Source organism: Hypomesus transpacificus, chromosome 3 (assembly GCF_021917145.1).
Source record: "Hypomesus transpacificus isolate Combined female chromosome 3, fHypTra1, whole genome shotgun sequence".
NCBI classification, from domain to species: domain Eukaryota; kingdom Metazoa; phylum Chordata; class Actinopteri; order Osmeriformes; family Osmeridae; genus Hypomesus; species Hypomesus transpacificus.
The window spans coordinates 6,311,037-6,336,118 of NC_061062.1; the positions used below are offsets into that span (position 1 = coordinate 6,311,037).

The following is a 25,082-nucleotide window of genomic DNA, read 5'->3' on the forward strand; positions in this document are numbered from 1 at the left end:
TGCCCAAGGACACAACGTCATTTGGCACGGCGGGGAATCGATCCGGTAAACTTCTGATTACTAGCCCGACTCCCTCACCGCTCAGCCACCTGATTCCTCTCCTCATAGCTGAGCAGAGTTCTGGCCCTGGATCAAAGCTGGTGACAGTGGCTTCATGCAGGTGTGTGGAGGAGTCCTACCACACAGACAGCACAGTCTGGGGGATGTTTTTGTATTGAACAGGGGGGATTTACACCACTGTGGAGACTAGCAGCACAGAAATACACTGCACTGATCTCTGAAGAGAGCTGCTCTAGGGTTAATGTGCAGGTTTGGCCTTGGTTTGCACTTCCTTTCATCTTGAACCCAGTTTCAGGATTGCCTGAGTCTGCTAGCATGTATCCCAGATACACTAGTTCCATAATGTTGGATTGTTTATACCAGTAAATGCGATTGTAACCCTGGATATCATGTCGGCAGTTAAATTCAGCAGAATCTCCCAGGTTCTTCAACAAGGCTGCAGGATTCTGGTGAACTTGGTCACTCAGAGACGAACCTGCAGAGGAGAGAAGACAAGATTTTTTTGCCTTTATTAAAAAAGTAACACGTAGGCAAATAAATTAAAAATGGCATGAATATAAACTTACCTGAACCCCAGACAGCATGAATGGATATGCTGATGAGCAGGATGATCATGGTGCTCCTGTCTGCTGAAGCTCTACCAGTGAGGCTTCACTCAGATAATCAGGGACTTGTTCTGACCTGTTACTGCTGGAACACTGTTGTCTTTACTGGGACTGGCTTTGATTCTGTGTTGGTTTGTTGGATTGATAAATGTGCAGGAAAGCACTTTGTAACGGTTTGAAAAGTTCTGTTCACATGAAGTCTGCTTACTGACTGAGAGGGAGGAGGCTGTCTACCACTGAGCTACACCCACCCCCTGCTGTGTCACAGTGACTCTGCCCAGAGGAGGTGGATGGAGGGAGTGTCAGCAGAACACACTGTCATCTCACATGACGTCACTCAGGACCTTTCAGGAGAAGTCTGAGGCAACAGCAACATTAGAGACGTGAGGATTAATGGAACTAGAGTGCCCCCTACAGTCCATAATGGGGATAAACATCATCAGATGGTTCATCATTCTGAATGAAGATCAAAACTCACAGGGGGTTTTTGTGCAGCTGCACATGATGTCTGTATCACTGTGTTCATAAACAGCACAGAAGTACATGCCGTTGTCTTCTGGTAAAGAGTTCTTCACTGTGAAAGACCCTCTCTGTGCTACAGTCTTGTTTGCAGAGAATATGACTTCACTGAACTCTCCATAGTCAGGCTTGCTGCTGGCAACAGTGAACGCAACCTGCTTCATCCCCTGTCCTGGTAGCTGTCTGTACCAGTACATCTGGTAGTACCCAACACCCTTGGTGTGACTGCAGTCCATCTCAGCAGGCTGCCCCTTGATTGACCAGAGGATGCTGGGGGTCTGGGTGACATCACTCCCCTCAGAGAGACCTGGAGACACAGAGACCAAAACCAGGACATGAGGATGACTTGATGAACCACCGTTGAGGTCCACCAGCTCAGCTAGACCTGAGAATGAATCTCTCCACACTGTAGCAGAGAGAACAGTTCCTGGAAAGTACCTGCAGCCCACAGTAGCGACACAGAGACTGGGATGACAAGAGAGATCATGGATGAGGATGTCAGAGCTGAACACATCTCAGCAACTGACCAGAAACATGACTGTGCTTCTCTCTCTGGAGGGAGGAAATGACGTGACTCTGAAGAAGCCCTCCTGATCTCCACCTCCAGTCCTGTCACCTCCTCCACCAGGTTAGATGCTGTTTCTCTGTGTGTCCTCAGAACAAGTCAGACTGCAGTTGAACCTTTATCAGCAGATCACCAGTGTGGTGGTGTGTGAGCGTTGATCAAAGTGCTGCTCCTGATTCCCTGGCAGACGTTAGCCCCAGGTGTTGAGAGGGAGCCAGTCTCAGACTGGCTGCTCACACACACTGATCACCACTCTTATCACAGGAGGGTTTTTGTAGAGGAGAGAAGGAGGGTGCATCACTGTGCAGACTAGCAGCACAGAAATACACTGCTCCGTCACTTGGAAAGAGTGTGGAGATGGAGAGTTTTGACTCGCTACGCCCATCTCCCTCAAAGCTGAATTGTCCTTTCACATCTTCTTCTGGATATGGAGAATTAAGATTCAGATAACCAAGTAGCTGGAGAGCCCCATCTAAATGTTGTTTGTACCAGAGGATACGATCATAGCTTTTAACGCTGTGTGAACAAAGGATCTCTTTGTCAACCGAGTCTCCCAGGTTCTTGATCAGAGCAGAGGGGGTCTGCTGAACTGACTGACTGGCAGAGGAACCTGTGGAGAGAAACAGTGGTGATGAGATAAACTAAAACCATGATTCTGTTTTTCTCTCTGAAATGTTGTTCTGCTCACCCTTGATGCAGGCAGACAGAGAGAGCAGAGGATGAAGGCTAGGATCATGGTGAACAGTCTTCTGTTGTGTCACGACCTGATGACCTGCTGGCATTCAGCATGGTCCTGTACATGAAGAGGATGAGGGCGGGGCTACCAGAGTGACATCACAACTGTCACCTCAGTACCAACATCCTCAATCTTCAAAAGTTGAGGTCTGTCTCCCCCTGCTGACTCAGTGTTCAACCCATCTCCTCATTACATACACACAATCTAACATTTAACAGCTTTAAATCCAAAGCAGCACATTCAGGGAGAGGGTGATCATCCACAATGCTGTTGGCCTGGTTTCTCCAGGCTTCTTGCACTGAGCTACCCCCAACCCCTTCTGTGTCATCACATGGTTCATGATACCTGAAGAAGGAAGTGTTGGTTAGCTTAGGTTAACGGTTGATGATGTTGTTTGTTGATGTTGCCATGCATCAATAAAACCTTTATTTGAATCAACATTGCACTGTAGAAGCATGTGGTCAATATGTCAACTTTATTAAGGTTCATTGGTTCAAGGTTGATAAGGTTCATGTTTGAGGAAAAGCCTGTAGATGTAGTGGAGATGATTGATTTCCCTCCAGGCGGCCGCCATGACTGATCTGAGTCCCCAACTGAAGGTGTAGACTACGTATCCTCAAAGGCCTTTATGTTACGGTCGGCCTCTTTGTTAAGTTTCTCCACATATGCTTCAATCTCAGCCAGTCTGGCTCTTTTTTTCTCCTCTTTTGTTGCCTTCTTTTTTGGTTTTACTTTCTGCCAGAACTGTTTCCAGAAACCACGTTTCTTCTCCTTGTCTGTTTACAAGAGACAAGCATTTAATACTTCAACGTGGTCTAGAGCACACAGAATAACGATTGTCAAGCCTACAACAGTGTCTCAATTAAATCATTCTGACATCATTATATAGTACACTTTCACATCACAAAAACATTTCTTACTTGTCTCTGACTGTGCCTTATCTGACTCATCCGTCTCTGACTCTTCCTTATCTGACTCTTCAGTCTCTGTCACTTCCTTCTCTGACCCTTCCTTCTCTGTCACTTCCTTTTCTGTCACTTCCTTCTCTGACACTTCCTTCTCTGTCACTTCCTTCTCTGGCCCCCACGCATTCTTAACCTTCTCTCTGCTTTTGCGTTTCATTTCTGCATCGTCCTTCTTTACGACTGTGCAATCCTCCTTGGTATCTGCTATTTTCTCCTCCTTGAGTTTCTCTTGCCTTTTCATTTCTAGTTCCATCTCTTTTATTCTTTGCTCCTCTTCTCTCCTGTACTGACTCCTTTCCTCGATGGCTCTCCTATTCTCTTTCTCCTTTCTCCTCATGACTGCTAGTCTATGCTTCTCCTGCCACTGTCGTCTTGCCTCATCGGACTCTTGTCCGCATTCCTGCCGTTGTCTTTCCTCCTCCTCCCATCTCTTCTCTGATTCTTTCATTTTTGCATCCTCTCTCATAATTCTCTCCCTATCTTTAACCAACTCTATTTGCTTGTCCAATGTTGTTTGGAGCCAAAAGTTATCTGCAGCTTTTTCTCTCATGTCATATAACCTGGCCAACTGGGTTTTGTCCCTCTCTTTTAGTCTCTCCATTTCCGCCTCCATCCACTCTTTCTCCTTGTCTCCTTTCTCCTCATGTTGTTTGACCTCTTCCTCTGACTTTTTCTCAAGCTCTTTCTGTCTCTTCAATTCTTTCTCTTTCCATCTCCTGTCTCCTTTTTGTCTCCATCTCAGCTCCATGGCTTTTCTATGCTCTTCTCTTTGCCTCCTCTCCTCCATTTTTATTTCCATCTCTCTTTTTCTTCCCTCCTCTTGGCTTTCCGTCTCGAGCCTTTTCCTTTCCTGCTCACTGTCTTGCTCCATTTGATCCATTTCTCCAACCTCACCCCTTTTTTCCTCAGTGACCACTTGTTGTTGCTCTGTCTTCATGGCAAGTCTGTGGTCCTCTGCTTCAGTCTGCTGCTCTTCTTGATTTTCTCCCTTTTTGTCAAGTTCCCTCTGCATGTTTGCTTTGTGTCTCTCCTCCTCCTTCTCTCTCTCTAGTTCTTTCTGTCTCCCTTCCTCCTCCTGTCTCTCCTGTTCTTGCTCTCTCTCATTCTCTTTCAGTCTCTTAACTTTCCTTTGCAGGTCCTCTTCTTGTCTGGCCTCCTCTGCGCTCTCCATTTCTTTTTGTCCCTTCTCTTTCCTCTCCCCTGTCAGTTGTTCTTCCTTCATCTCAATCTCTCGATGTTTTGCAAGCCCGTCAAATCTCTCAATGTCCCTCTGATGCTCTTCTTTGTGTTTTGTTGCCTCCATCTCTTTCTGTCTTTCTTCTTCCTCTTGTCTCTCCTGTCTGTAATCTCTTTCTGTCTCTCTCTGTCTTTCAACGTACCTCTGCAGTGCTTCTGTTTCTCTTGTCTCCTCGCTCGTTTTGTCCATCTGTTTATGTCTCTCTTCCTCCTTTTCAAGTCTAATTTTATCTTTTTGACTTTCCCTCTCTCTTTTCCTTGCATTCTCTTCGAATCTTTCAATTTCCTTCCGAAGATCCTCTTTTTGTCTTGCGACCACCCTCTCTCTTTCTAATTCTTTTTGTCTCTTCATCTCCCTCTCTCGTCTCTCCTGTTCTTGCTGTCTTTTAGTCTCTTTCAGTCTCTCTATCTGTTCAAGTCTTTCAACTTCCCTTTTCAGTGCTTCTTTTTCTTTTGCATCCTCCATCTCCTGTTTGGCCTTTCTGTCAAACTTGTTCTGTCTTTTTAGTTCTTTCTGAATATCCTCTTTTTGTCTTGCGTCCTCCCTCTCTCTTTCTAATTCTCTTTGTCTCTTCATCTTCCTCTCTCGTCTCTCCTGTTCTTGCTGTCTTTTAGTCTCTTTCAGTCTCTCTATCTGTTCAAGTCTTTCAACTTCCCTTTTCAGTGCTTCTTTTGCATCCTCCATCTCCTGTTTGGCCTTTCTGCCAATCTTGTTCTGTCTTACTAGTTCTTTCTGAATTTCCTCTTTTTGTCTTGCGTCCTCCCTCTCTCTTTCTAGTTCTTTCTGTCTCTTTTCCTCCTCCGCTTGTCTCTCTTTTTCTTGTTGAAGTTCAATGTCTCTTTGACTCACCTTCTCTTCAAGTCTTTCAATTTCCCTCCGAAGATCCTCTTTTTGTCTCGCGGCCTCACTCTCTCTTTCCAGTTCTCTCTGTCTCTCCCTCTCCTTCTCTCGTCTCTGCATCTCTTCAAATTCCCTTTTCAGTGCTTCTTTTTCTCTTGCACCCTCCACCTCCTGTTTGGCCTTTCTGTCAAACTTGATCTGTCTTTCTAGTTCTTTCTGAATTTCCTCTTTTTGTCTTGCGTCCTCCCTCTCTCTTTCTAGTTCTTTCTGTCTCTTTTCCTCCTCCGCTTGTCTCTCTTGTTCTTGTTGACGTTCAATGTCTCTTTGTCTCACCTTCTCTTCAAGTCCTTCAAATTCCCTCCGAAGATTCTCTTTTTTTCTCGCGGCCTCACTCTCTCTTTCCAGTTCTCTCTGTTTCTCCCTCTCCTTCTCTCGTCTCTGCATCTCTTCAAATTCCCTTTTCAGTGCTTCTTTTTCTCTTGCACCCTCCATCTCCTGTTTGGCCTTTCTGTCAAACTTGATCTGTCTTTCTAGTTCTTTCTGAATTTCCTCTTTTTGTCTTGCGTCCTCCCTCTCTCTTTCTAGTTCTTTCTGTCTCTTTTCCTCCTCCGCTTGTCTCTCTTTTTCTTGTTGAAGTTCAATGTCTCTTTGACTCACCTTCTCTTCAAGTCTTTCAATTTCCCTCCGAAGATCCTCTTTTTGTCTCGCGGCCTCACTCTCTCTTTCCAGTGCTCTCTGTCTCTCCCTCTCCTTCTCTTGTCTCTGCATCTCTTCAACTTCCCTTTTCAGTGCTTCTTTTTCTCTTGCACCCTCCATCTCCTGTTTGGCCTTTCTGTCAAACTTGATCTGTCTTTCTAGTTCTTTCTGAATTTCCTCTTTTTGTCTTGCGTCCTCCCTCTCTCTTTCTAGTTCTTTCTGTCTCTTTTCCTCCTCCGCTTGTCTCTCTTGTTCTTGTTGACGTTCAATGTCTCTTTGTCTTACCTTCTCTTCAAGTCTTTCAATTTCCCTCCGAAGATCCTCTTTTTGTCTCGCGGCCTCACTCTCTCTTTCCAGTTCTCTCTGTCTCTCCCTCTCCTTCTCTTGTCTCTGCATCTCTTCAACTTCCCTTTTCAGTGCTTCTTTTTCTCTTGCACCCTCCATCTCCTGTTTGGCCTTTCTGTCAAACTTGATCTGTCTTTCTAGTTCTTTCTGAATTTCCTCTTTTTGTCTTGCGTCCTCCCTCTCTCTTTCTAGTTCTTTCTGTCTCTTTTCCTCCTCCGCTTGTCTCTCTTGTTCTTGTTGACGTTCAATGTCTCTTTGTCTTACCTTCTCTTCAAGTCTTTCAATTTCCCTCCGAAGATCCTCTTTTTGTCTCGCGGCCTCACTCTCTCTTTCCAGTTCTCTCTGTCTCTCCCTCTCCTTCTCTTGTCTCTGCATCTCTTCACCTTCCCTTTTCAGTGCTTCTTTTTCTCTTGCACCCTCCATCTCCTGTTTGGCCTTTCCGTCTAACTTCTTCTGTCTTTCAAGTTCCTTCTGATGATCTTGTTTTTGTCTTGCATCCTCCCTCGCTCTCTCTAGTTCTTCCCTTCCCTCTAGGGCTTCCCTTTCTGTGTCCAGAGCTTTTTGTCTCTCCTTTTGTCTCCTAGCCTCTCTTTGCATCAGCTCTTCTTCTCTCCTTTCTCTCTCCCTCTGCGTCTCATCCTTTCTTTGTTTTTCTAATGATTGCTCTTTCATCCGTCTCTCCATTTCTCCCCTTCCCAACACTTCTCTGCTTTTTCCTGCCCGGCACTGTGACTCTGTTGTGTTTTTTTCTTCATCTTGCCTTGCTTTTATTCTATCCTTCTCATATATTTCTTGGACCTTCTCCCTTTTCATCTCTAGAAGTTCACTTTTCAGCTTCTTGATCTCACACTGCAGTTTGTCTCTCTGCCTCTTCATGTTGTCCCGTTCTTCCACTTCCCTCCGTGTCTCGTTCTCCTTTTCTCGCAAGCTGTCCATCACAATCTGCCTTTTGTCAATATTCTGCTTTGTTCGCTTATCAACCTTTCTCTCTGTGTACATTTCATCACTGTACATCTCTCTTTCTTCCCCTCTCTTGATCACTTTCTCTCTACTGTTCTCCACCCTCTTCCTGTCCAGACGTCTATGGCAAGCACCATCGCATGCTGCTTCTTTGAGTGTCTGCACCTGCATGCATAAAAGGTCAATGAAACACCATATACAAGGTGGCCTTTACTGTCCTCTATAAACATTTAACTCACAAATGACAAAACTGAATAGGGACACCTATGTGTCCCCATTGTAACTCTTCTGTGTGTCTCTGTGTCCCTATAGTAACTTTTTATTTTGTGTTTACGACCATAAAGAATCTTGCAACTGATGCTAGAACACAATAATACCATTGTTTTGGGGCATAACTTTGGGTATGTGCTGAGGAAGTAGTAAGTAACATTGTCATACCTCCATCTTGAGATTCTTTATCTCAGCCTTCTTCCTGGTTTCAACATGCTGTAATTTCTCAACCAAGTTGCTCAGAGAAATATTTTTTAGTTGAAGCTCCCGGATGGTCTTCCTCAAATCCTCCACCAGGTGTTCTAGCTCGTTTATCTTCCCGCTGAATGTCAAATGGTCCCATTACAACATGGTCAATATCTTTGTAGTTCACTCCACATGTCAAGAAATCCTTCCTAACATGTCTAATGCATAATCATTTTGTACCATTTAGAGTGTGCGTGTCTTGTGAAGAGGACACTTACTGGTTCATTTGAGGATGCCCCCTTGTGGCTACAGGAAGTTGACAGGGAAGTCGGTGAGACGAGAAGGAAGAGCTCTCGTCGGAGGAACTCTCAGAGTCACTGAGCCCCAGGGTGATGGTTCCAAGATAGAACCTCTCCCCTCTGCAGTAACATGGACACATCACAGGCAGCAGGTTATCAACTCACATTCAAACGCGACAGACCGGACATCACAATTGTGTTTTAACCTCTTTCCAAACACTGGCATTTAGTCTCTGTCCTGCCTTAAAACCATCATATCATCTAAACCCGAACTTCAACCCCAAACTTAGCCGTCATTTGGACGCCCGGACCTTCCTACGATTCTGTTGAGGCAACCCTGTCTTACCGTATGTTCTTCAACATCCTCATGTCTGGAATCTGTCCAGGTGAGAGTGCTCTGAAGGAGGAGGGTTCATCATCCCTGTGGAGGGAAACACACACATCCATCATGTGTTATTGTACACAGGTGACATGCAGATAGAGGTCTACATACTTAAGAGGTCTATTGCACTCAATGTACAATTTGGAAAAACACATCATCCAAATGAACATTCTGTATTCTTGTAATAAATCAACTAAAACACATCAGACGTCCAAACCATAAACTGACAACTACTGGGCTTGCAGCATAAACTCTATTTTAGTGCGGACTTACTTTCGACTCCCCCTCTTCCAAAAGAGAGCTTTGGGTAACTCTCCAGAGTAGAGAGCTACTTTCTCTCTGTTTCAGCACACATACACACAACAAATTAGACAACATGATATCCATTGTAGAATCATATTTCATCATAACTAGAAAAGATTGTTGAAGTCTAAAAACAATTCTAAAATAGCATCTCAGAAATATTTTGTAAGAAAGAACTTACATCTTCCTTGGCATTTTTCAATTCATTTTTTTTCTCTCCTCTGTAAAGACACACATGACAAGGGAAAGTCAATACCAAATCAAATGTTTTGTTCTGTAACAAATAAAACACTGGAAGGTCAAGATACAGGAAGCAGCAACAAGGTTTCAGCATCAACTTTATGTGAAGCTAAATGAGCATTATAAACTCCCCTTAGTAATACATGGTACATTCTAGTCATTAGTCGCTAAATTATGAACAGCATTATTGTTACAGCACCATACAGCATGACATGGTTTAAATCTTGCTACACATTTTTTTATTTTCTTGCTGTTAGTCGTTGCGTACAATTTAGTCTGCATCTCAAATCCTTGGCAAATAATTATTTAAAACGCATTTGTTCATTCGTATTTTGTAACATTTAATGATTTAGGCTTCTTTTGTGTCTGTTTTTTCCTGTCTTTAACGAATACATTATTTTTCTTGTGTTAATTCCATCATGGTCTGTCTGCCATACATCTGCTCTCACGCATTTCAGCCATTTCTCACACCTTGTATTTCACACGACTGTTAAATATTTCTCACGCTGAGAAGTAAGGGATAACTAGTCCAGCTATAAAATCAATGGACAAGGCATACCGAGGGAAGATGTCGGCTTATATGATAGTTGTCAGTTACAGGCTACATAGTTAAATGTCAATACTGTAAAAGCATCACAGGCCCGCCCCCAGCAGTTATGTAAACCATTCCCCCCAAGCAAACGTGTATTAGAAGGAAATTCTCATCTTTGTCCTCACCTCAATACCTCCATCTTCCTGATCATGATCACAAACCGTTAGTAGCAAAAGTCACATAACAAAAATTGAATCTTCTCTGAAATGACATTAGAATGTGTGTGTTGGCAGAACATAATGTTACAAAACTTCTAAGATTAACTATGACGTCATAATGCAAAAGTTAAGAATGCGCCGCCATTGGTTAGACTGTCGGATGCAGACTGCCGCGTCCATGACATTTACATTTATGCATTTAGCAGACGCTTTTATACAAAGCGACTTCCAATATATAGTTTTACAAAGGTGCCTAGGTCACTGATCATAACAACGAGAGAGCCCCAAACATTTCCAGTTGCCAAACATGAAGCCAACGTGAAAACAAATAAGTCCCAAAGGGAAGAACAATAAGAGCATGTAGTTACACAAGTTACAATTTAACAGCAAGAACCTCAAAAGAGCAAGAGAGTAGGCTACCTGTGGCAAAAGCAAGCAACAATAATATATTTCGTCCATAATGGATTCTGTCGGCACGTCCCTTCAAAATTACTAAACACAATCGCTATCTGCCGTCTCACAAAACCCCACCTCACGTTGAAAAAAAACGATTAAGCAGTTGTATATCTGTTTCAGTTTGTGTTTATGTTTGTTTCTGGCTAGCTCCAGTCTTTACATCAGTCTCAGTGTTGATCATGGAGTTATTTATTCATCAGGACTTACTGCTTTTATCACTGAACAATAGGTCACTGATAATAAATACATCATGAACATTTTTTGATCTTGGTCAGTAAGCAGCATTGTGAGTTGCTGTGGAAGAGCAGGCTATAACTGTTAAACTCATTATTGGCTAAATTATGAACAGCATTATTGTTACAGCACCATACAGCATATGACATGGTTTAAATCTTGCTGCACATTTTTTCCCCTTTACTTTCAGTTGTAGCCTACTATTGAGTCTGCATCCCAAATCCTTGGCAATAACTATTTTAAACATATTTTTTTATTCGTATTTTGTATAAATGTTATGCTTTAGGCTTCTATTGTTTCTGTGTTTTCTGTCTTACAGATACATTATTATTGTTATGTTAAGTCCATAATGGTCTGCCATATTGTTATCTAAACCTTTCTCCCCAAGCAAACATGCTTATTAATAGAACATTTCTCAGTTGTGCCACTTAGTCTTTGTCCTCACCTCAATACCTCCATCTTCCTGATCATGATCACAAACCGTTAGTAGCTAAACCAAAAGTTAACTACATTCACTTGAATCTTCTTTGAACTGACAGTAAAACACAGTGCTGGCACAACTTAATGTTGCAAAACTTCTGAGGTTCATGACATCACAATGAAAAAGTTTAGAATGCGTCCCCATTGGTTAGAATCTGTAGGTCGCATCAACTGAGGACTTAAGCCGAATCCCAATACTCCCCCTCACCCCTTCCACAGCTTCACTTCCTGGAGTTGGAGCAAGAACAGGAAGTGATGTAATCTGACAGTGCTGATATGATGTTGCTGGAAGTGATTCACATGTCAGATGCAGGTGTTTCACTCTGACACACAAACCACTCTTGAAGAAGAGAGGAGGGGTTTTGTAGAGAACAGGGGGATCGGCAGCACCGTGCATTTACCAGTCAGGAATCAAAAACAAAGTTCACATTCAAAGCAGACTACCACCCCCTATAGACTAATATCTGTAAGTACCCATGCATCGCATCCTCTCAAAGTAACAACCCTCAACAGAAGTAACATCTGTAGTTGTGATGACGATATCTATCTCCTCTGAGTACATTACTGTTATTGTGGTTTGATCCAGGTGTGCTGAGGGGCCTGTTGATCTCTGAAAGGTTTTTGTAGATCGGAGCTGAGCTCTGTACCACTGTGTAGCTGGCTGCACAGAAATATTGTCCATCATCTTTAGGTTGCCTCAGTTGGAGATGAAGGTAGGCTTCTTTCTTACCATCTCCACTCACATTGAAGATCCCTTGATATGGAGACTCAACAGTGGGATTTTTTAAGAAAACATACCCTATTAGTTTCAGAGCAGTGTCTCCCACTGAGCGCTGGTACCAGAGTATAGTGTCGTAATTAGGAATGTTATGACTGCAGTTCAGTTGGATCCTTTCTTCTGGCTTCCCCAGGAGAGTAAAAGGAGTTTGGTTCACCTCTTGACTGAGTGACTCTACTGTGGAGTGAGAAGAAGAGTAAAACTGATTTAGAGAATCCTTAAAGCTTGCCACACAGATTTGTTTATTCCTGTAAAACTACAACACTACAGTTGAAAGTAATTTTCCTGGTAATGTGAAAATGTGATGTCCTGTAAGCTCAGTAGGCTCACCTGTGATCCAGAACAAAAGAACAGAGAAGATAGTGAGACGTCTGATCATGGTGACCATCAGTGCTGAGCCTGGGGGACCAACTGAGGACTCAGCATCACTTCCTGGAGTTTGAGCATGAACAGGAAGTGATGTAATCCAGCGCTGCTGACATGATGTTGCTGGATTTAATTCATACCTAAGATGCAGGTGTTTCACTCTGACACACAAACCACTCCTGGATGAGAGATGAGGGTTTTTGTAGAGAACAGTGGTGATCTGGAGCGCTGCATAGCTGGCAGCACAGTAATAAACTGCACTGTGGCTGTTTACACTCAGTTTCTTAATGACAAGAGAGGTGTTCTTTGCCTTATCACCACCGAGATCCCCAGTGAAATTGAACCTTCAACGTTTGGAGTCCTGAAATTCAAATACCCGATAAGTGTGAGAGCTTTGTCCCCTGGTTTCTGGAAGTACCAGAGCATCATTGTATAATCTGTTTTACTGTGGGTGCAGACGAGCTGCACAGTGTCTCCATCTCTGCTGAGGAGATCAGAGGGAGTCTGGTGGACCTCCACAGTCTGACACAGACCTGGACAGACAGAGAGAAGATATTACCACCACATGGACACACAAGACATAAAAACACTTTATTACAATATAGAAATCATACACATTTAGCATATTTATGTGGAAATCTCAGAAGGTTCTCAGATAGAAGTGGATCAAAAATAGAGTCTCAAGTCTCCAAGTTTAGTTCTCAAGGCCAAAGAGGTGGCTTGATGGTGTTTATTCAGGCAGATAGTTGTATACAAACAACACTGGTACAGAACAAAAAAAAGCAGGCAACTCCCCCCGACACTGGGTAATATAGGCAGAATATTAAACGCACACCCCTTGTCCCAAGAGATAAGATTGTGCAATATGGAACCTTCTAGAAGCTTCTGGAAGATGAGTCACCCCCCCCCCCCGTTACTGTGCACGCAGCCTCAACCTTGTCTTTGGGGGCTGCGCTCCCCTCTTATCCAGTGACCAGAAATAGCATGTTCCCCAAAAACCTCCACTTTCCTCGACCAACCCAACCATGTTGTTCTCACAAACCTTCCTTCACCCTACTCAGCCCCCTCCTTACTTGAAGTCACTCTGACATGCCCGCATCCAGGTCCCACCCTTGGGAGTCAGTAGCTCCTTAGTTTCTCCTGAGAACAGCTGGAAACACTCACTAACCATGGCAACCCCTGCTCCCTTGTCTCTTCTTGGTCCAAACTAAACTATCAGCAGTGTTCTTCATAACAAGATACGCACACACAGAAGAAAATCCCCCTGTATTAATTAGCCCAGTCTCACACTCTCGGCCCACCTCCTGCCTTCCAAGGCAAGTTTCCTTCCTGCTCAAACAGGCCTGTTTGCTGGCAGATGTTTAAAGGCAGCTTAAAATTACAAAATATCAAATGACATACTAAGGTTGAAATAAGTCAACAAACATACAGTAATGTAGACACACCAAGTTCACATCAGAAACAACAGAAAAGTATACCTGCAGTACAAGCGCATCTGAGGCACATGACATACATCTGAGGCACATGACATACATCTGAGGCACATGACATACATCTGAGGCACATGACATACATCTGAGGCACATGACACACATGACATCAACACAACAAACACACATATATGGAGACAGTACATCAATGCTTGCATACCTGATTGGCAACAAGCTATTCCTTAAGGCTGTGTTAGAATGTTTTGTTTGTGTCTTTTGTGTGTATGTGTGGTGGAATCAACTCCCCACCTCCATCAGAGACACGGACTGTCTCTCCACCTTCAAGAGAAGGCTCAAGATGCACTTGTTCCGGGAGTTCAATGGTACTTAGGAATGGTTTGCTGAACCCAACGCTAGTCTCCTCAAGGATCACAATGACTCTTGCTTAGACTGTTGCTCTTGTTGGTTAGTGGTAGCTGGTTTAAACTGTTGTATTCTATTTTAGTTAATCCTATTTTTATTGCTTTTCTACAGGTACACCTGCACTTAGAGATTAATGTTGTGTAATTTAACTTGTTTAACTACATGCTCTTATGGTTTCTTCCCTTTAGCACTATTTTTTGGTTGTTCACAATATGTACTTCTTGTTTTTGACTACCCGCAATGCTGTGGGGCTATCTTGTTGTTATTATCAGTGACCTATGCACTTTGTAAAGCTCTCTCTTGGAAGTCGCTTTGGATAAAAGCGTCTGCTAATTGAATAAATGTAAATGTGTGATGGCAGAGCATTCCAAGTGTGTGCTGAATTTACAGAAAATGCTGATTTGCTAAAACATTATTCACTAATCAATAGAACTAGTCATTGGACACTAGTTAGTATGTTCTCATGTAAGCTTGCTATTAATAAGAGTAGATTGTGTCTATGTGTCAGGGTTAATAGATATTCAGGATCAGGAGAAAGTACTGGTTACACGTTCCTTGTCATGACTACATTTACAAGACGCTCTTATCCAGAACGACTTACAGTTAGTACAGGGACATTCCCCCCGAGGAAAGTAGGGTGAAATGCCTTTCCCAAAAACACAACGTCATTTGGCACGGCGGGGAATCGATCTGGCAACCTTCTGATTACTAGCCCAACTCCCTCACCGCTCAGCCATCTGACTCTCTGACCACAAGGAGAGCTCCAACTATGAACTCTCTAGTCTGATTGGTCATGTGTTGGGAGCTGTGAATCTCTTTCTCTGAGACTGTTGTAACATCATTACTGCCTGCCTGACTAATACTATATATGTTTACATTCTTGTGCCCTATAAAAGAAGGTCCTCCGGCCTTCAGAGCAGAGAGAGACATGATTGAAACCTAAGCCTGGTGCTGTGTTGTCATTTTATTGTCTGAAGTCTGGTTTTCTCTCCCAATCTGCAGATTGATAAATACTTAAAATCCAGAACTCAACTGAATTTAGTCACTCCGTTTATAAAGAGACAGACTAAACACTTTCTTCATCAAGACCAGATTTGTTGTTGTATTCTAAGTGTGAGCACATCGTTTACTATATTGATTTAACAATTCCCTTTGGAGGAAGCACTTGAAAGAAGGAAGCAAATGTATGCAAAAGTGGTGGTGGAAGCTAGGCAACGAGGTTGGACAGCCAGCCACACAAGACCATGGATATGGGTGTGTCAGAGGCTTGGTAGCTAAATCAACCATAACACATCTGTTGGATTTTGGTTTTCAAGGACAGTCACTCAAGGGAGTTTATAAAGGAGCTGTAGTCATCTGGTGAAAGGGCAAGCTATAAATAAAACTTAAAAGTGCTGAATTTAAGTTTTATAATCTGGGAACTTGAGCGGTAAGCGTTATATCTGGTTTAAGAAGGAAGGAAAGATTTTTTGGAAAGTGGAATGTCCTGTACATGTAAGCTAATACCTGATGCCATAGTCTGAGTAATTTATTTCGTCGTCACCTGAACAAGGTGAACTTAAATACATTTGGAAGTTCCAAAGCAAAAGTGTATCAGACAAATTCCAATTCAGTGCTACATTGAACATTAGCTTAAGCAAAACAAGCAGAAGAAGAAGCAGAAGAAGCAACAATTAACGGCCAAACAGTAAGTAATTAACTCCATCAGTTTGAGTATTTCTTACTGCATAAATTGTGCATAAAATAGAGGAAAACAACACTTAATGTTGAATTACATTTTTTTACCCATCTATTCTGCCCTCCTGATGGTGGTGTAAAGTTATGCGTAATCTGTCTCAACCACTACCACTGCCTTTCCCAGTCCTTTAGTGTCAAGTGAATACACATGTCAACTTTTACGGATTTATTGCAGCATTGAAATTGCTTACGGAAATATACCTGAAATTATACGGAGTGATTGACACGGTTGGTATATGACACCCCCTTTATGCCACAAAAGCGATTCAGGCCTTATAAATTATACATTTTCTTACAGCTGATGTTATGAGAATTTTATCACTGTATGGAGGGGGCACATGAGTTTGCATTTCACCCCGTTTTGAACGCACCCTTTGTCAGACATCCCAAACAAGCAGAGACTCATTTCCGGGAGGTGGCTTCCTCCCCCCCGGGGTGCAATAAGGACACGCAATGTGCACCTTTATCTATCCGGATATGACCTTAGGACACTCTTTCGCTCGCTCTACATGCAAAATCCCCAATTTCCGGGAGATTGTATAGCATTTGCGGGCGTCAGGATGCAAATGCGTTGGGATGTCTGCTTTGTTCCCTTAGCTACACTTGTACATCATGAATACACGTGATATAGGCCCATAGTGTATGACGTGGTTGTCTCAGTTGGTAGGCTGCATTAGAGCCCCTATATGCCACAACATGAAATATACAAATTGAGTCTGTGTTCTCCACCCCCTGCAACTCAGAATACCACAGCACCTGGATTGAGAGAAACAATAATTGAAAAAGTTCTCACAATGTGTTAGTCATTTTGATTGCAAAATAAATCAGAAAAAATTGCAAAATCTTGGAGGGACTGGTTATTTTAGCACATATTTGAACAGAGGCTGTTTTAGACAGATAACAGATAAATGTGCCAAAATTCATAGTTTCTTCAAAAGATTATCTTAATTTTGCTCAATCTTAATTCCAGTGGTTTAGATGAATTGTAAATTAAGCCTATACTGTGTAGCAGAGAGTCAACAGACAAAGCTTGGTACCATCTACACCTTTCTCCTAGGGTCCTTCCCCCTTTGTCCTTATCTCCCAGAAGATGCTTCAAAGCCCTGACCCAGCATGGGGTCAGGAACAGAGACCACATGGTCACACAGTATCAGACAATGGAGTATAAGGGAGAACTTTCTTTCGTGGATTTACAAACATATTTCTCAAGGACTACATGGCTCATGGACACTAATTCAATGACAGTAGTCGATGTGTTATAATGTGTGTTTTCTCATTTACCTAGAACGTGTTTAATTGATGTTTGATTATAACTCCCCTTCAGATACAGTAAATCAGTCAATCTTGATATCAAAATAATTGTATCATACTAACAAAACCAGTTATGATTGTTGTATTGCTCTATTCTGAAGTTTAAGCATTTCATGGACATTTGAGATAATGGAATTTAAACTATCAGCCACTTCACACCTCTGGGCAGATCTCAAGACGACGCCCAGGTGGAAGTAACTGACCAATGAGAGAGGTCACCTTCACACGGATGACCCCCTGTTCTTTGGAGTATAAAATCGCCAAACGTACAATCACCCCCGCTTGTTCGTAGGATTAACTTGGGGTGAACGCGTCACTCTCTAACCTTTACCTCATAACTTGCATATTCACTTTGCGCCCGGAACTTTGACGAGAGATTCCGTTTCCTATTCGTTGGATATGACGAACCATTGACTCCGTTCTTCAAACCGACAAAAGTAACTGCGATTTGCAATATTTCTTACTTGTGACATATTGGCATGTTGTGATTGAATTGTCGATGTTTGATTGTATTTTACAAATGATTTAACTTGACCATCGTTAGGTCAGTTGCTATTGATCGTCCATTGTTACTATAGAAGCTTCTTCCTCTGTACCTCTTCCTCACTCTCTCTCTCCTCCCCCTCCACACGCGCTCTACGCAGCCATTGTGTAGTGCGCTCTCATTAGAATTTAGGCCTACTGTACTGCTTTAGCCCAACTAACCCATAACTTATCTGGCATGTGTTCACTATAATTACATTCTCTTAAATAAATCATTGTGTATAATACTCGCGTATCTCTCACGTTATATGATCTGCTCTACTTTCATAGAATTCCCTACTTAAGATTAGACTGATTATTACGAGTGCTATTATTCAATATTATTAAACAAGGTTTCCTCTGTCCCTTTCACGAATCAGAGGTGGTGCCCCCAAACCAAAACAATAGGGGGGCACGGCTGTGGCCGTGACAAACACAGGCTGTTTACGACAGAAACAGATGAATGTGCCAAAATTCATAGTTTCTTCAAAAGATTATTTTAATTTTGCTCAATCTTAATTCCAGTGGTTTAGATGAATTGTAAATTAAGCTTATACTGTTATATTGCAATTGGTTTAATCTTTTGCAGTGAGGCTTGTGTTGCTGGGGAAGAATGAACTGGACAATGGCCGAGTGGGAAACCTCATCCTTGGAAGAGATGCATTTCAGACTGAAGCCCTTGAGGTTTGTGAAGAACATGTAAGTGAGAGAGTCAGAGGACAGGTGGAGGGAAAAGCCATCACAGTCATTAACACTCCTGACCTATTTCATCCCCAACGCACACAACATGAGCTCTCGGTGGCAGTGAAAGAGTGTGTGGCCCTGTCTGCTCCAGGGCCTCATGTATTTCTACTGGTGCTGCAGCCTGACAGCTTCTCAGAGGAGGACAGACAAAAAGTGAAAGCCATACTGAACTTGTTCAGCGATGAGGCCATGAACTTTACCATTGTACTAACTACTGTTAGAAGTGCGCGACATGTCTCTACAACTTACACTGGTGAAAAAGAAGACCCTTTAGGCCTGATCATACAGGAGTGTAAGATGAGGCATCACATATTTGATAAGATTTACAGATTTGACGAGAGTCAAGTTCTTAAACTCTTTGAGAAGATGGACAAGATGATGGAAGAGAATGGGAGAAGACATCTCACCTGTAAGGAAATTGGGGTGATACCAGGGGGCTCATTACTTCCAGAGAGCAAACAGAAAGCAAAAAGAGGAAGAGAGAGTGATTCTCACAAAGACAAAGAATGGAAGAAGAAGAGAACAGGAGGTAGGAACCTGTGATAAATAATTTGTTTAATCACTTTCATTAAAAAATGACTGTTCTGAATGAAGAATGGCTCTTCTGTGGGTTACCATATGGTCCCATAACAGACAAGTTACTGATAGTGTCATCATTCCATGGTAAATACTGTGTCACATCCATCTGTTCCACAAATTAAATTATGGTGATAAATAAAACAATGGTTATAGCTGAATAATAACAAGCTCAACACGATGGTTTGTTAGTTTTGGAACGTTTTGGTTTTGCACATATTCAAACAGCCCTCAGACTTCATCCAATCCATTCACAATCATTCTCATCTAAGACTTAGATTAAAGGATTAGTCAAACCTGTCTGGATACTGTGGTCAGATCTGGCAAAAAGACATGGACTTTCACATATACTCTCACTACAGGTAATTGTCCAGATATTGTTTATGGTTTTATGGTCTTTTAATTTATAGAGATTAAAGATATTGCAGCCATACAGCAAGCACAAGAAGTCATGGCACAGGTTCAACACAGATTTGAAAAGAAAATCCAAACCCATGCCAATACCAACACAGAATTTATGAACTTCATCAGGTACATTGCCTGTTTCAGTAAAATAGCATTAATTAACATGCATGATAATGTTTTCCTGAGTCTGCTGTTAATTAAAACAAACTATGTATCTATTTTTATGTTTGTCTATCTAGCTATTTATCTATGTCTTGTTTGTTTGTTGTATCCAGGCACATTATGGCAGATCTGCTAAAGAAGACGATACAGAAAACCACTATTGGTGTGTTTGGAAAGACAGGAGATGGTAAAAGCTCCCTGATAAATGCCATCCTAGATGAGGAGGAGCTGTTACCAACAGGGACACTCGATGCCTGTACATCAGTCATCATACAAGTGGAGGCTGGGGCTGAGAGTGACCAGTACACAGCAACTATTGAATTCATCTCAGAACAGGTTTCTTACAACTGTTACATTACCACTGTCATACTGTAATGTAACAACTCACATCCTATGTTTAAAATGAATACTGAAAAATACTTAATGTTCATTTGTAGGCCTGGGAAAATGAGCTGAAGAGCCTGCTAGGTTTTCTAGCAGAACCTTGGCAAAGGGATGAAAGCATTTGCAAAATGGCAGAAGACAAGATTGAAGCACTGTATGGAAAGAATGCAACTGCAAAAAGCTTTGATGAACTGATGAAGGATGATCGTTCAACAGTTATTGCAGCCCTGCTCAGCTTAACCACTAAAACCATCTCAAATGTTCAGGTAAGTTACAATTCTTGTAGCTGTAAATTGTAATTGTATGTGAGTTCAAGTTACTTTATGTACAGCTCATATTTGTGAAAAATGATTACCTTCTAAGTCTTAATTCCATGCTCAAACAGGCCTCAGATCTCTCTGAAGAAATCAGGCCTTATACTCAACATCACGAGTCTGATCTTGGGCGACTCTACTGGCCAGTAGTGAAGACTGTGAGAATCAAAGTTCCAGATCACAAAGAGCTTCTCCAGAACATTGTGCTAGTTGATCTCCCTGGAAATGGAGACTGCAATCAGACCAGAGACGAGATGTGGAAATCAGTAAGTGCTCACTGTAGTGCTCTTTGTCACAAACTGAAGGAGATTCTGGATGCATGTGCTGCGCCCAACTTATTTGAATGAAAAAAAAAATTACTTCAAAATTACTTCAAGGAACTTACAAGATCCTTGTGTCAGACCTCAAGTTTAGACACCATATTGACAGTACAATTCCACACCCAATCAAACAAGTGAAAATGATGAGTATTGATACAAAACAGAAGAAAGACAGAAAAAGCAAAAACAAGTGCAGTTAATGATTTGACTACCAAGGTTAACTGAGGGGCAGCAATATAAACGAACCCAACATAGAATGACCAGCAGGGGGAGAGAACCAGGGTGTGACATCATTAAACAAACCATTTTTTACATTCATATATGAATTCCTTAATAGCATTTATTTGTGTTCATATGTATTCATGCTATTATATTAGCAAAGCTACAGGTTTCAATTACATGAAAAAATGTCATATTTGGCAAGTGAATTTCTTCTTTTGGGATAAAATATAGTTTATAGTTTCAATACACTGACAAATTATATAGGTACAGGCGCTTATTTTTTTTTTCATATTGAATAGAGAAAACGGGTTTGGATTATACTGTACCAGTTGTTTGTATTGAGAAATCTATTCCATTAAACCAAACGAACAACAAAAACAATAACTTTGTTTTTCTTCCAGATGTTAAGGGAGTGCACAGATGTTTGGGTTGTGAGTGATATCAATCGAGCCGCATCGGACAAGGCAGCCTGGGAGATCCTGAAGAGCAGCATAACAGATATGGTACAGGGAGGGGCATGCACTGGCATCTCTTTCATTTGCACCAAAACTGATCATATGGATCCCCAGTCTTACATGAGATCATTAAGGTCAGTCTTTTTTTTATCCTCGATTTTGTGTATGTAAGTGTATGCAGTACTAAAGAGTGTGCTCAGTGTAATATTAGTTTGTTTATTATGTTATTAGGTTTGAAACAGTATGCATAAAACTACAAAAATTACATAATGATTTTCACATCCCTTAGACTGAACAATGAAGATCTACAAATCACAGCGGACAATGTAAGTGAAAAATTGATACAAACCGACACCACTTCATTAGATGATCTATCTATGCCAGATGAAATACAAAGTGATTTATTATTCTCCCCATTTCTCAGGAGTCAGAGAAAAAGCTTAAATGCATACAGCACAGGAATAACATGGCCAAGAATCGAGTGAAGAATCGAGTGAAACAAGCCTTTGAAAAACAGGGTCAACTCCAGGTATTTCTCTCACCCAGGAGGTGTTTGTGATTGATTTTTCTGATCATACAGCAGGCTGATTGACCTTCTAGGATTTTTTTTCAGAAATATTACATGCCAAGCATTTCAGTGTTTACTGTAAGTTCACTGGAGTTCTGCTCAAAGGAGCCATATCTGACACAGGAGGACACAGGTAGAGCATCATCAGTTTTAGTAGTTGTCTCTTTTTTTCCATTAGAGGAGTGTGTGCTGTTCATCAACACCCATAAAGGGAGTTTGTGTATTTCTTGAAGTGAGCACAAACAGAGTAGATTCACATGTCAATGTAGTCATTATAGCTGACACTACACTATCTATTTTATTTATGTATTTCCTTGGAAAAAAAACCTGAAGAGATACAACTGCTGAGAGATGTGCTGAGAAGGTTTAACCACAGTCACACAAACAGAGTGGCCACACAGTATTTTACAAGAGCCACAGGGATCCTGTCCCTCATACAGACATCCAAAGATAACAACGAGGAGATGGTAAGTGTCACCATTAATGAAGGTGTCCTTGTGTTGTCTGTAAATTAGTCTTATCTTGAGGAGAAACTCAGATGGTTTTGTGGTATGTGTTTCAGAATAAGGACAAAGCTAAGCTGCACAGTGAGTTGAAGAAGAAGCTGGACGATGAACTGAAATGTCTATGGGTTAAACACTTAGAGCCATGTTACAATGAACTGGAAAAGTACCTCTCAGATGGAGTTAACAAGTCAGAGACGAAATGTGCTGAAATAACCAAGAAAAATGTGGATGTACCTGTAAGTACTACTACTTGGCAGATTAAGTTATTTTATGGTATTATATTTAAAACTGCTACAGATCTACCATGCTTTAATCCACACACATTTTATTAATTTACCATTCAATATTATTTCCTTAGGCAGGCAAAGATGGACGTGGACACCATCAGACTCTATCAGCCTTGTGCAGAAATGAAGGTTACCTCAGGTCAAGATATGGAGAAACAAGAGACATGAACAAGTCTTTGGCTGAAATTATGTATGAAAGCATCAATGGAAAGTTTAATGCCTTCTTCCCGTAAGTATTGTTACAGTAGTCTTAAAAGTGTTATTCATCCAGAGCCTACCTGTGTGGAATGTGTCCAATTTTATGTGTGCAGAAACGAAGGGGAAACTAGCCTGTCAGTGCGGGAGAAGGTCGAACAATTCAGTGTCTGCTCGATCCGTTTCACTGAGGGCTACAGCAACCCTGCCGCAATGACTCACATTCTGAGGTTCTTAAAAGCTGAGGTAAGCGAGAATGTTTACACCGTTCTATCTCTATCTTTGTGGTAAATATATCACCAAACACTGAGGTAAGAAAAAAGAAAAACTAGCCACAATAGGCTATAAGTACAGCAAAAATATCAGTACCACGTCCGAATGCTACGGGGGGGGAAACACAATTCAACATTTCTTTGTAAAATGAATTTTCCTATTACAGTATGTGTCCCACATTTGAGTAGTGTGGTGAGACCATTAACATTCCATTAATTCATTAACTTAAGTGAAATTGCCATGTATGTTCATAAAGCCTTATTGCTTCATTTGGAAACTTCTGTTGGCCTTCTAGTACTGTTTCATTAAAGCTCTCTAGTGCTTGCACTGTTATATAATATAATATTGTTTGCTCAATGCAATATTTAATTTATTTCTCATGAAAATATACAGGAAGCCAAGCTGAAGGATTTGATATATATAGATATTGCGCAACAAAAGAAGAAAATATATGCATCAATCATAGATACCATTAAAGAAGAAATGCTTCCTGGCTACAACAGTAAGACAGTGGTATTGTGGTTAATTCCTCAGAGACTTATTTGAAGATTTATGTAATTTCGGTAATAAAAAAACAAATGTTCCTTGTCTGGCTGCAGAGGCTGTAAAATGTTTTGGACCGGGATCCATGACAGAGAAGCAGAGAGTACTGATACAACATACTGAGTCACTGAAGCACACCATGTTCAACAAAGCAAAGAACAGGACGCTGGATTTGTTCAAAGATCTGACGGTTTGTTCACTTTTACAAGTGAAGTTCAAATATACAAATTCTTTAGGATTTCTGAATTCTTTAGGAAGATTTAGTTACTCAGGTGAATCGATTACTTCGGAAATATTTAAACACATGTTTGTTTGACTTTAATCTTTTTTTTTCTTTCTTTGCAAGGAACTTATCAAGACCAAGTTGAGAAAGTACATACTGGAAGCTATGGCTCATGCACTGACTGAATCCAACTTCCCTTTTAGCTTGGGTAAGTCAGGATCTCAACAGATCTTCATCTTAATCCATATCCATCTGCCTGAACAGTAAACTCACATTCCAAAGCCTTGCTTGGACACTGATGTTTGTAAATCTGATCAAAATGCTTTCTCAGGAGTCTGATCATTCAGCTGGTATTAATCACACGAGAAAACACGACTGACTGTGTTCTTCTTTGTTGTAGATGTCAGCGCTGATATTAGAGAGCTGGAGATGTTGTCTGCCCTAACTGATGAATAACAGCGGCAATAATCTATTGAAGAGTGGGTGTGGAAAACAGGTTTTTGTGTAGCCATGCCATAGTGTCAGAAATAGAAAACAGGCCCTAGACTCTGTAAAGGCTTGGCAGTTAAATGTTTTAATAATGTAAGAATGTTAGATATAGAAAACAAGCCCTGGGCTCTGTAAAGCGCCTTGAGATAATTGTATTGTTTTGGTGCTATATAAATTAAATTGAATTTAATAAAATTGAAAATATGACCCAGTTTAAAATGTAGATCCCGTTAGTAGGCTATATAGAGTTTGCTTCATTACAAGTGCAGTATGAAGAGGGTGAAAAGTTGTCCCTTGTAGCTGATTATTACTCACTTTGGCATTACATCATTAAAATTCAGACGTGCTGTTTTAGTGAATCTCTTTAATGTAACTACTGTCTCTGAACCTACTGCCTATTCAATAAATTGTATATTATACATTTAATTATATTTTTCACTTTTTATTTTATTCTTTATTTAACATTTCTGATGCCATTACACACATAGATGTCAAGATTGTGGCGCGCACAGGTGCGGTGGCTCCTTCCCCTCAGTGTGGTGTTTTGTTTGTACTATTTTGTACTCGTTTTTTGTGTTTGTTAGTCGAGATTTGCAAAGCAAGCTATGTCTGGAGCCGCCAGGACTTAATTGACAACAGATTCCAAATTTCGTTGTATGCAAATGATAATGATTCTCCTTTCTCTCTCTCTCTCAGTCACCTGCTGAGCTCCGCTCTGGCC

At 41.4% G+C, this 25,082-nt stretch overlaps 2 protein-coding genes and 1 gene segment (V, D, J or C); 1 reads left to right on the forward strand and 2 right to left on the reverse strand.

Moving 5' to 3' along the window:
* Positions 1 to 677: 677 nt before the first annotated feature.
* On the reverse strand, positions 678 to 1,783 carry LOC124484779. The segment is given in 2 exon segments: positions 678 to 1,491; positions 1,623 to 1,783. Coding segments are annotated over 2 exon segments (435 nt in total).
* Positions 1,784 to 2,562: 779 nt separating this feature from the next.
* LOC124484708 (nuclear GTPase SLIP-GC-like) lies at positions 2,563 to 24,787 on the forward strand. Of its 2 annotated transcripts, none has more exons than XM_047045777.1 (18): positions 2,563 to 2,631; positions 18,285 to 18,968; positions 19,426 to 19,546; positions 19,696 to 19,918; positions 20,020 to 20,232; positions 20,352 to 20,546; positions 21,224 to 21,411; positions 21,567 to 21,603; positions 21,702 to 21,806; positions 21,891 to 21,978; positions 22,179 to 22,312; positions 22,408 to 22,587; positions 22,710 to 22,867; positions 22,950 to 23,079; positions 23,500 to 23,608; positions 23,706 to 23,839; positions 23,996 to 24,080; positions 24,273 to 24,787. In XM_047045777.1, the coding sequence occupies exons 2-18, from the start codon at positions 18,629 to 18,631 to the stop codon at positions 24,326 to 24,328; spliced, it is 2,496 nt and encodes an 831-aa protein (XP_046901733.1). In that variant the 5' UTR covers positions 2,563 to 2,631; positions 18,285 to 18,628; the 3' UTR covers positions 24,329 to 24,787. The 2 variants fall into 2 exon arrangements, with proteins under 2 accessions (XP_046901733.1, XP_046901723.1); XM_047045767.1 differs by lacking the exon at positions 2,563 to 2,631 and adding an exon at positions 15,360 to 15,812.
* Positions 2,625 to 5,645, reverse strand: LOC124484862 (trichohyalin-like). The gene is made up of 2 exons (XM_047045964.1): positions 3,406 to 5,645; positions 2,625 to 3,261 (listed from the first exon to the last, which is right to left on the reverse strand). Exons 1-2 carry the CDS (start codon positions 5,150 to 5,152, stop codon positions 3,092 to 3,094), a joined length of 1,917 nt encoding a protein of 638 aa, XP_046901920.1. The 5' UTR covers positions 5,153 to 5,645; the 3' UTR covers positions 2,625 to 3,091.
* Positions 24,788 to 25,082: the final 295 nt, after the last annotated feature.

Coding starts and splice junctions, on each gene's coding strand:
- LOC124484862 (XM_047045964.1), bottom strand. CDS start 5,152: ATGGAGGATGCAAAAGAAAAAGAAGCACTGAAAAGGGAAGTTGAAAGA. Junction 3,262..3,405: donor TAAGGCACAGTCAGAGACAA/GTAAGAAATGTT, acceptor TCTTGTAAACAG/ACAAGGAGAAGAAACGTGGT.
- LOC124484708 (XM_047045767.1), top strand. Junction 20,547..21,223: donor GAGACGAGATGTGGAAATCA/GTAAGTGCTCAC, acceptor TTTTTCTTCCAG/ATGTTAAGGGAGTGCACAGA. Junction 23,840..23,995: donor ATTTGTTCAAAGATCTGACG/GTTTGTTCACTT, acceptor TTTCTTTGCAAG/GAACTTATCAAGACCAAGTT.